This window comes from Macrosteles quadrilineatus, unplaced genomic scaffold (assembly GCF_028750875.1).
Source record: "Macrosteles quadrilineatus isolate MER2022 unplaced genomic scaffold, UCM_ALF_1.0 Scaffold_8__2_contigs__length_117827958, whole genome shotgun sequence".
Taxonomy (NCBI): Eukaryota; Metazoa; Arthropoda; class Insecta; order Hemiptera; family Cicadellidae; genus Macrosteles; species Macrosteles quadrilineatus.
In genome coordinates, this window is record NW_026542601.1 from 69,283,774 (window position 1) to 69,295,854 (window position 12,081).

Below are 12,081 nucleotides of genomic sequence, written 5' to 3' on the forward strand. Positions count from 1 at the left end.
AATTGATACCTGTTGGGACATTTTGCCAAACAATTGAAATATTATAGCTGTTTTGAAGTTATACATTTAATGTTCATAAGGTTAGTTTGTAAATTATCTTCTTAAGGTGTGAAACTATATGAATAAATATATCAAAAGCAATAACATCTACAGAATAGAACGATTAATCATAAAACATTATGTAGATAATTGACATTAGCCTATCTGTGTTAGGAGTTAGGTACTTGTTAGAACTCGTGTAAAATAAAGAACTTTTACAAAATATTAGCTAATGAAGAACTGATTTAATTCTGATAAATAACAAATATTTTATAACATTTCTTTGTATTGTTATGTTCTTGACCACTTTCTTAAATTCTTAACACAACTCTTCTCAATTGTTTAAAATAAATTAATATAAACCATCTGTTCATAAAAACAAAGACTAACAAATTATTATATTTTATGTTGATTAATATTGAATTTGTACTATGTAAAAATAACTCAATTTCCAACATCCTCCCCACCTTGGAATTTTGCTTTACCTCTTCAAAATTTCAAACAAAACTATTTACATGTTTCAAGTTCACAAGTCCATTTTCCTAGGGATTTTTATCTTCCTCCCTCTTCTTATTTCTGTAGGAGTTGATGAATCATCTTCTGTTTCAATGTGTACATCCTGTTTCCTTGACATGTCTTTTGAATTTATTTTCATAGAGTCAAGAAATATGAATCCTCTTCCTTTTTTTTCAATATATACAAGCACTGCATGATACCTTTTCTTAAATCTTGATCTCTTTGATGATGTTTTCATCCTTCTCACATGTTGTTTCCACATATCTCCCCACCATAGGACACTCGGAGGATCGAACTTCCAAGTTATTTGATGGATTTCAAATTTCTGTTTCATGGTTTTCCAATCCAGCGGCTTCCTGAATTTCATTACACGGGATGGTATTAAATTTAAGAAATTTGAACCTCTTGCAAAACATTTGTCTAAAGAATTACCTCTTTTGTTCTTTGTAGACCAATCAAACACTGGCTTTATTTTTGTAGTTAAGCTACTGTCTTTTGTCACTGGGCGATGCAGCAATTGATGAACCGTTGTCGACTCTGCTGTATCTGAAACAATTTCTCTAACACAGTCACTTAATTTGTTAGGAGTATTTAGTCTTTTGCTTGATGACAAATTGACTTCATATCTGTTTTCAACGTTCACCGCTACATTTTCTTTAAAAAGTTGAAACACTTCTGCATCAATGGAGTCTCTCTGTTTCAACCCAATAGGAGCCCTTCTTCTGATTGTCTCCCAGCTCCCTAGATCTCTGAATTCTGGTTTACTCTGGCAAAATAAAGTTAGAAGAGACGTATTACGACTTCCACTGCGTGGTTGTTTCCCCATCACGGTCCATCCAAGGTACGTTTCAATAGCAACTAATTTGTCGTCAATCCTCTGGATAGTTCCTGTATACAAATCCACTAATACATCTGCACCAAGTAACATTTTTACATCTGGTACATTTTCACCTACATCAGTTAAAATAATGTTCTTTTCTTTCAAGATGTTGAAATACTCTTCACTCTTAAGCCTAGGTACATGGTTGCAAATTGTTTCTTGATCTGTCACAGGAATAGAGATCTTGAAAGAGTTATTTACATTCTGAAGAGTCACTAGGTAATTTTTATGAGATTTTTGTTTTAGATTTACCCCACCAAACAAACTATGATTAATGACTTCACTACCTGTTTCTTTTAGACCCAATTTAGTGAGACAGTCCTTAGTAATGTAGGACCTCTGTGAACCTGGATCTAAAAGTACTCTTCCCAAATACTCTTTACCTTTCTCGTCTGCAACCTTAACTAATAGAGTTTGTAATAAAGTTTCTCCTGTACCATTTCCAAAATTACTGAGAACCTCTGACTTAGGCTTAGTTGTACTCTGCTGCAGTAAGTCTGGTTTGTCAACATCAATTTTAGATCGAGGTCTACTGTCATATAAGTCCCTACACATGATCCCATAATGGGTCGCCGGAATGGTCGCCCCCGGAAACATCACCCCCCAGGCTAAACGTGACGTCACGAAACCAGACAACCAGCTGGTATAAAATCTATGTCCGCGACCGGAATCGTTCCCCCCCAAGGGCTTGACAAGTAATTTATCAAAATCTAGTTGATATGAACTAATTATGTTATTAATTTTAATTCAAACAAGTAGAAACGGAAAGGTCTTCCCCGGCAAGGCATCCCCTATGTACACCCCGGAATCGTCCCCCCCTGAAACGCTACCCCTGAGCTGGGCTGCTCGGCAGCCTACCTGCTGCCCGTCCTCCTCAGTCCATTGTTCTGAGGGTCGGCCGCTCGTTCATTATTATTGTCGCTTGGACAACAGCTTTTCCACAGAAGAAAATTGCAGACGCTGTGGTGGAATATCAATCAGTAGATTTAGATGTGTATAAACTTCTAAGACAACTAAATAATGCGAGCAAAGATTGACTTTAAAAAATGATTCTTTTATACCGGTACTTAATTCATAACCAACGATAATGCGTAAAGTATACATTTTTTCTGTTGCATTAAATGGTAGTTATACTTATCAACATCAGTAAACTTACCTTACACCCTATGGTAATTGTTAAGCAACACATTTGTTAAAAATATAATCATTTCTAAATGTATTAAAAATGAATCGCATTGCTTTAGGTTTGGCCCCGATTTAATTAATAATTTGAAAATTAGAAACAGATTATTAAATAAGAATAAACATAATGATATCTTTTAGGGGATTAATCCCTTAAACTTATCGAAATAATTAATTGTTAGTAATTACAAATATGTAAATGATACTATTCTAAAGGTTATGCCAAAAAGTACCTTAATTCAGAAACAGCCTAGGCTAGTTTCATATCACTGGAATAGAGTCAAAATATAATGAAAGTATAATCAAAATATCAGAATCACTTTAAATCGAGAAGAGGACTTGCAATCAGTGTTGATATACCAATAAATTAGTTTTGTTATAAGATGTATATGTTTAGAAAACCTTTTTGCTACTGAAGTTTGCAAAATTATGTTTCATAATTACTAAGGGGAAAATATACGTGAGTTCAAATTTTTAATATGTAATCAAAATTTGAAATGTTGAGCTGTAAACTTGTATTACATCGCTTAAACGATAGTAACATTCGTATATACTTCAATTAATGTATCACAAAGTGCCAATTATAATTAAAAATACCCCCGACACAGCAAACCTGCAGACTAAGCGAATTTCCACTTGCCTGATTGGATTTACGCTAAAAAGTCTCTGTAAAAATATCACATTTATTCCCTATTTAAATAAAATTAGTTCAATATATATCAATATCAATATCAATTGATATGGGGACGCCACCTAGGTATTTATTTACAGATTTTTTAAGCACAACAAATAAAGAAAGCAAAAAGAAAAATCATTTGTGTCCTAAATGAAAAATGGCTTTAATACAAAAAATAACGTTTTACTAAGTTGTAGAATATGCCTACGGTTATCTGTAAATATCAACCTATGCTCTTATTTAAGATTTCCTTCTGACTCCTTGCGGGATGTCTCCATTATATGACAGAAAACTGACAGTCTTTAAAACGTTGTTTTTAGGTGTGGTGTTTATGTACCAAATCTTATTGATTTATCTATTGCCGTTTTGAAAATATTAAGCCCATGCGGGACTTTATAAATACACCCTGTATATGTGACCGTGAGCGCGGTAACTCGGGCAACAACGCTGCGAGTTTGATGAGATTTGTTACAAACGTGTAAGCCTAAGTTTATTAGAACGAGTTCGTGAACCAGCATAATCGGACTATGGGAACGGGTGTGTCTGAATTGCGAACACCTCCAAAATGCTGGAGATTGAACATAAGTCGCCAAGATTGCGCACAAATATTCGGAATCGGGGAAAATGGATGAGTCACTGTTTCTTGTAATTTGTGGAAGATTTAATACAATTGTTTTAAATGTAATGTTTTAAGACTTGACTTGGCATGTACAAAAACGCAAAGAGTGGAAAAGTAAACGGATAAGCAAGAATTCATATGGGTGGGTTTCATCGATTTCCACTAGAGTGTGCAATTAATTGTGATATATTATATTTTTAAACGTGACAGAGTTTTTTTTTCATTTCAGGATTCTGAATCAACCACTTTCGCGATTTCGTGATTTTTGTGTTGAAATAAATATAATTTTCTAAGGAAGGGAATGTCAATGCCATGATTTCATTTTTTTTAAGTTTAATTTTTTTAGTCTAGCAGCCGACGCTAATAATTTTTAAAGTCGTTTCAGTGCTGTTTTAACTAACAGCTGGTTTCAAACTGTCATTGACGTTTTTATGTTACAAGTAGTTTACTTAAATATTGATTGTCAGTGTTTGCCCGCATACTGTTTCAATTTTAAATGTTGTTTTTTCCTACCGTAACGGATCTTCGTATTCAGGAAATCTGTAGATTTGATTTGAACTATACATCTCTAATACTTCTACCCTTGGGTAAAATCAAGATTTGTCTGAAATCAAATCTGTGTAAGTAGGCCTATAAGTTTATGCCATGAAAGCTATGTCATGTTTGTAGAATGTGTGTAGTCTATATCGATATACCAAAATTTCGAGGGTTATAAAAATGTGAACCGGTGTAGCAGGTCTCTAGAAAACACTGGGGAAAATCCCCTACTATATTTTGAGCTGATTTTATTGTTAGTGCAACTTCAGAGTATACTTTTTACAAATTACATTATCATTTTCAAAATCTGTTTAAAACTCAATGAGGCGTTCTGTTCACAAATTAACCCCTTCCAAATTAATTAAGTACATAGGCTAGATAACACTGATAATTATGAATTATGTTAATGTACGAATTATGGTAAAAAGATGAAACTGACTTTAGTAAACAACTAACTAAACTTTTCCTTGACTATGTTAAACAAACGTATTTGGCTAAGGTATTCTTGGGAGGGATGCCTGAAGTGGGGAAGTCTAAGCTATTTTACAAAAAATACTTCCCGCTATAAATACAGTTGTACTCTACGAATTAATAGTCTGCAAATTACAGACGAATTCCATAAATCAATACTCTGAGAATAGTGGATACTATACTTAGGATTATGTTCTCTTGCAAACTTTTAAGTTATACGTATTAATATTCTGCGAACTACAGGTAGATATAAATGTGTAACTTTCAAAACAATGGGCGACCGTTTATGGAATAACTGTAATACTTCAATTTCAATTTAGTTATTTAATATCAGCAGTGTGAAATCATGAAATAAAGTGAATGTGACACTGTTGCTTGCTTCTCTGTCAACGCAAACGTAAACAGTGTGAGCTTTTTCCTGTTTATTGCCGAAGAAACTAACCAATATTTACTTTCTAAATTCTTTTTTACGGGAAAGAGTCCTTCACCAATATCAAATCAGGAATATTCTCAATGCATTTATTTTTACCATAAAATCCAGAGAATTATTTAAATGTATAAAAATTATATACAGCATTTATTGCTCAATGTTTACAATTTAAGAATTAGGAAATGTGAAAATATGTTTGTCAAGTGTGTACTGACTGTATTATGATGTTGAGTGGTTGAAGCATGCTCATATTAATACGAGTTGATTCCTTACTTAATTGTCACTATTACTATAAACATTTTATTTCATTTCCACGTGTTTCAAATACATTTTATACGTCAAAAACTATATGTAATTTATACATCATTTGATGTCAAATACATCATTTGATGTCAAATACATCATTTGATGTCAAATACATCATTTGATGTCAAATACATCATTTGATGTCAAATACATCATTTGATGTATCAAATTAAGGGGAAATGTCTAGAGAAAGCACAATATCAAAGTGTTAATTTGTATTTATCTTAATATCCACAACGTTTGCGTAATAATACCAAATCCTTCCCATTCTTGCGAGTTCAGTCGAGCGGTGGTAATATGGGACAGTCTCTACCCTTGTGAACAATAGCTGGCTCGAGTCACGAGCCCAAGCCCTACAGCAGGTATACCGGGGGTGATCATGACAGGGGGGGACCTTTCCGGGGTGTGCATTTTGAAAACGATCGGGGTTAACGTATCCGGTTAACATAAATTCTAATTAGAAAATCTGGTAATTGTATATGATAAGTGAATATAATTATCTAATTAATACGCAAACTAAAAAATAACTCGTCATATCGACGAGTGCATGCTGCAGCTGAAATTGAGTGTCCGCGGCCGGAAACATCACCCCCCGGTCTCTGACGTCAATATGACGTAGGGGGGTGATGTTTCCGGGGGCGACCTTTCCGCGTCCCCCCCATAATGCCTTTTACCACAGAAGAGACATTTAACAAACACCTTGCACTTTTTTGCTGTGTGACCTTGCTTCAAGCACACAAAGCAGCAATTTTTCTTTTTCAGATGCTCCTTTCTTCCATCTAAAGTTAATTTTTGAAAATAGGAACAATCTTGAGCATTGTGCCCTCCTTTAGAACAATAAGTGCAGCTACTCACCAACCTTCTAGGACCCTCTGTACCAGTTGTCAATAGAGCTGCTACAGGTTGATCAGGTTGACTCTGACGAGGTTCGTGTACCGTTGACATTTTACTGGGGCTGCTGCATTTTCCATGATTGTCTCCTGGAGTGGCAGATTTAAAACTCGAACGAGCAAGCGCCAGCCTCTCTTCACTCTCCACTTCAGCCTTTAGAAAATCAAGAAGTTCTTCTAGAAAATTACTAGAAATTACTAGATCTGACGATGTAGAAGTTGAGGGTATGTGTAGTAACCTACCTGAATGATGCCGCTCCCAGGCTCGTAATATTTCTTCGGGCAAAGCAGATTCTACAAGAGGATACAGCATTGAAGCAAACTTGTCTGAAGTGACTCCTAAAGTTTCAAGTGCCCTTAACTGTGTTTCTAGTTTGTCATACAGTCGGCACAGTTTGGTATTAGGACTTAGTGTTACTTGTTGGAGCACTAAACTGAGCAGTTCCCTCACATATACTTCTATTAAAAAGTCATCCCTACCAAATCTTGCTTTTAATTGCTCTAGGGCCTTTGCATAATTAGTTCCAGATGGGGGAAAACTTTCTACTAATTCCCTAGGGGATGATCCTGGCTTTAAAGATTGGATGAGGTATTGGAACTTATCCTCAGGTTCTAGATCAGGATCCTCATGGACCTTCTTAAACTGCCCCCAAAACCCTATCCAATTTTTTACATCTCCATCAAACTGGTTTAATTGTAATTTAGGTAGACTTAACCCCTTCTTAGATACTAATTTAAGACTGTGGACGGTATCCCCGACTTCACTTCTTGACTGTTGGCTTAGGCCAACCTGAATAATGAAATGGTCATACTTAGCTCTCATTGAAGATAACATGTCTCTGTAAGATTCTGTAGTATCAAACTCAGCTTCTAAGTCCTCTTCCGTTGTTGCAGGATCTTCAAACAAGGCTTCCTCGATGTCTTCATCTAGCTTAAAAAGCCTATCAGCTTTATCTTGCAACTTGCTTAGATTACTTTTAATTGCTGCTTCATCTTTAATATCCTCTGCCAGTAATTTATCAATTTCATTACTACACTTTGTAAAAGTCCTTCTTAGTTGAGTCCTTTTTGTCTTTAATGACTTCAGCTTATCCATTGTAAAGTAAAATATAAGCTTAGTCCTAAATCTGAATTTTAACTATAAAAATGTCCTGTCACGGTCGCCACTATGTTAGAACTCGTGTAAAATAAAGAACTTTTACAAAATATTATCTAATGAAGAACTGATTTAATTCTGATAAATAACAAGTATTTTATAACATTTCTTTGTATTGTTATGTTCTTGACCACTTTCTTAAACTCTTAACACAACTCTTCTCAATTGTTTAAAATAAATTAAAATAAACCATCTGTTCATAAAAACAAAGACTAACAAATTATTATATTTTATGTTGATTAATATTGAATTTGTACTATATAAAAATAACTCAATTTCCAACAGTACTCCTTCATTTTCTTATGGTTCTTTTTTATGTTGTATTTATTCAGAATAGTTTGGAGAGGAGTTTCAGAAGAGCTACGAGCACACATCAGACTTGGAAGTACCAACATAATTAAAAGATAACATGATTGTAAGCAAACAAATGTTGTATGGAAAACATTGTTCCAGTTTACACACCTTCGTTTTAATGTAGTATTATTTTTCGAACCGTCTTTTATATATCACCACCATATGACTCAATGATTCACCTCCTCGGCTTCCACCGTCCAACACTGATAGAGACCACAAACTAACACGTCCTCCCAGCCAAGAGGACCTTCACTCGCCGAGAAAGGCAAGAATGGATCTTGATCTCATTAGAACGTCTTATCGAGGATCGCCCCAGTATAATGATTAATTTCTCCATTCTTACCTCGTCCCTGGATTCGCAAAAACCTAAGCTAACCACTCCTTGAAACATGCAAACGCAATTAAATTGTCGACGACTCTTGCGTCATCGATGTTGCTAAACGTTCCCATCCTTGTTTCGTCCGTGTTTTTCTGTTTCACCTCCCGAAGTCACATTTTACAAATACCGTTTGAAACTTGATAAATAACTTAAATTTTTATTGACAGGTGTACCAAAGAATCGTTTTGCAGGCATATTAACAATGTTGTGATTTTTTAAATTTTGTTTAATTTTGACTCTCCCTGATTTGAAAATGTTCAGCACTATTCTTGGAGGTATTTGGGAATCAAAGACACATTATAACTTAATGTAGTCGCTATCCCTTACAATGGATAGAACTCTATGAAAAAATTATTGTTACCTGCCTTGACATTGATATCTTCCTCTCATCAAACGATATCCTGTTAAAAACAAAGATCTTGATTACACAAGTATAACTACTGCATCTTAACATTTAAATTCATTTAACCATAAGTGTCGTGCAGGGAAAGACCTATTTTTGAACCATAAAAATAGAGTAAATATTTATCTTTTCAACTCTAATAATATCCTTACAGCACATGTTACGATTGGGTTCAATTGTAGTATAACAATTTTCTGTTTAAAATATTAGGTTAGTGTCAATTTCAAAGTATTCATATGTTCAAATGTAAACATTTATTTTCTCCATAATAATAACGTGGGAGCTTTGAGGGCCAGTGAAGGCCCTGATGGAGTTTCGAAAATGTTTCATGGCAAATCTACGTGCTACGACCTTTCCAATGACACTTTAAACTTGGTGATGCAGCTTCAAAACAACTATCACAAAATTCATGTTGGCCAATTAAATATATGGATTTCCGTCGTTATACTTTCTGCAGTCCGGTTGTAAAATTTAGGTGGTTTTAGATAATAAAATCCATCCTAACTGCGACCCCTCCTCATCAGTATTTTAATTCCCAACAAATATATTTTCTTAAGTGTCCTTGAATAGTAAGATTGTACATAGAAGCATTTGATAAATACACTGTAATGGCCTTTTGGTAGATCTTTGGTGTTCAGATAATGTATAAAGTTGGACAAACATTGTATACTTTGTTTCTTCTGAAAAAAAAACACACATACACACAAAGCTGGGAACGGGGAAGAGGGCGGCGAGTCATTGAAGCCGTAATTGGGGAGAAAAAATCCTAGATTTAACTCATCACAGCGACCGCCATTATAGGAATTGTAGATCGGAAAAAAGCTCAGGTGGAAAAAGTCGTCCGCGGCTAGCGTAGGGTATGACTGTGCATATTGATCAGATCAGCTGTGGGGATTGTGACAAAAACCGCGGGAAAGACGGGAACATGGCGGGTAATTATCACCATGTCACCGGCAGATAATCAATTAGCAAGGATAATTTATGAACGTTTGCCTCCATTGCGGTTATTTATCTTTTGATGTATTTATGAATGCTGCAGCGCGTGGGCGAAGTGCAGGTGTCTTGTGTTGATCTATGTCTGCACGGTGATGATGACGCGGAGTGGATGAAGGTAAACAACAATACCAGTAGTAGTGACAGAAAGATCCTAGTTTGATAACATTTAACCATTGTTTATAACCATACATTGCAAACTTTAATTAGAACTCTTTTGGCTCTACCAATATTCAAGTGTTTCTATGTAAATGTGTTTTCATACACCTGTAACCAATTCCGAACACTTATCAATACCGTAAAACTAGCGATCAAAGGTCTTTTACAGAGGTTTCCATTGGCTATCATTTCCTCTTATGCATCCAACCCCCAAAATCCTACATTACATTACATGTTTGCAAATATCCAACAAAAGTTGCCTTTACCCCAATCGCACAGTTTTTCATCAATCCCTTTCAGGTCTTATCGTTTACTTATTTATTACTGTCTCTCGTGATATCCTCAAGTATTGATGACCATCAATGCCCTGTCACCCATAAAAATTAAGTTATAAGATCTTTCAAGCAATTTTAAAATGTAAATTAAACGTTACTTCCAACGTTCCCTCTTTGTAGTGAGTTTTTACAGTTCCTCATTTTCTTACACAATAGGCAAACATAGTTTCAATACAATGTAAGTTCCCTGTTCCAATTTTTATTCTTTCTTCAATGGTGATAATGTTGGTAACCACCATCGATGTATATAGGTTATATACATCTATGGTAACCACTGATGCAACTGTTTCCTGATTATCCTACACTAATAGGATTTAGAGTCGCATAAACATTATGTCCCCTGATATACAGTGATTTTTTATATTCAATAGAGGATTAAAATCTTCACCACTTCCCCTGTGTACAAGGCATCCTTTAATAAACAGATTCACACTCTAAATCAACGCCTTCTCATAGTGATTTCAAAGTACCACATGCATGATGATTCTTGATGATGAGTTTGGTACCCAAATTCACCTACATTTAGCCTACTATATCTTATAGCTTCTATCTTTATATCATCACTATACCATTTATCCTCATTTTTTCAATCCACATCCATTATCACTTGCTCGGTTTCCAAATGCACTTGCATGGTTTCTTCTCTGTACATCCTTTCCTCTTTCTCACAGTTTATAGTGCACCCCCTACTCTTTCCACAGTTCCTAGTGCATCCTTTCCTCCTTTCCACACTTACTAGTGCATCCTTTCCTCTTTTCTACAGTTTCTAGTACAACCTATCCTCTTTTCCACAGTTGCTCGTCCATGATAACCTCCGCCGTGCTGGGGACGACAATGGTGCTCTGTGCTCTGCCCCGCGGCGACCACGCGCGACCCGAGGAAGTGCTGTGGTCTTGTCCGCGTTACCACACGTGTCATGTCGTGCAGCAATGAAACCATACCTCAGTACCTCACTTGGCACATCTCTAGCATAGCTCTTCTCGTCACTTCTCGGTTGTACCTCCACTTCACATTGTGTTTTTGGGTGCATCAGAACTAATCGAGGGAAAATACAAAATTCTGTGTGTATTTTAAGGCAAATATGAAAGCTGGATTAGTGTAGGATGAGAGGATAGCTTTTGTACTGACTAGGAACAGCTGGTTCATCTAGCAGAAAACTTTCATTAAAAGTCCAATAGAAACAAAAAGCCCCTGGTTTTTCTTAAGATGTTACTGAATACCTTCTATAGGTGGGAATTTAATCCACCCAGGTTCGTTATACTTAAATATAATATGGAAATGTATCGAAAATATTACTCAAGTTTAATTTGAATTTCTACCAAGTAGTTAAAGAAAGGATTTAAACAAAGACCATAAAGGTTATCAACTTCTTTTAAGTATAAATTTGATTGACCTATTAAGCCCACACCTTCCTACTAAGCTAATTTTCCAGATCAAATATTCTTTCATGTACATCCACCACAATCTCTTCAGAACACTCATCTTCACAGAACCATTGAGTTTTCACAGCATATGCAATATTTCTTGTTCGTTCCAATTCACGTTGATGCGGCTCTGGTTTACGGTAAACATGTCTTTGTAAATGAGTTTTCCCTTTCAGTATGATTTACTAGCAATCGCAGGAACCAGGAGTCAAAGCTCACAAAGCCTGGGCAACACCTGACGTGATGGGTTTGCATATTGAGCAGGCAATAACTGTCGCTCGGATTTATCCTCTGGGAACCGCAAGTATTGTCGCGGTTCCATCACCTCTGCG

General features: G+C 35.6%; 1 protein-coding gene across 1 annotated transcript; it reads right to left on the bottom strand.

Moving 5' to 3' along the window:
• Positions 1-799: 799 nt before the first annotated feature.
• Positions 800-7,642, bottom strand: LOC129000453 (uncharacterized). Its single transcript, XM_054427417.1, has 2 exons — positions 6,512-7,642; positions 800-911 (listed from the first exon to the last, which is right to left on the bottom strand). Exons 1-2 carry the CDS (start codon positions 7,640-7,642, stop codon positions 873-875), a joined length of 1,170 nt encoding a protein of 389 aa, XP_054283392.1. The 3' UTR covers positions 800-872.
• Positions 7,643-12,081: the final 4,439 nt, after the last annotated feature.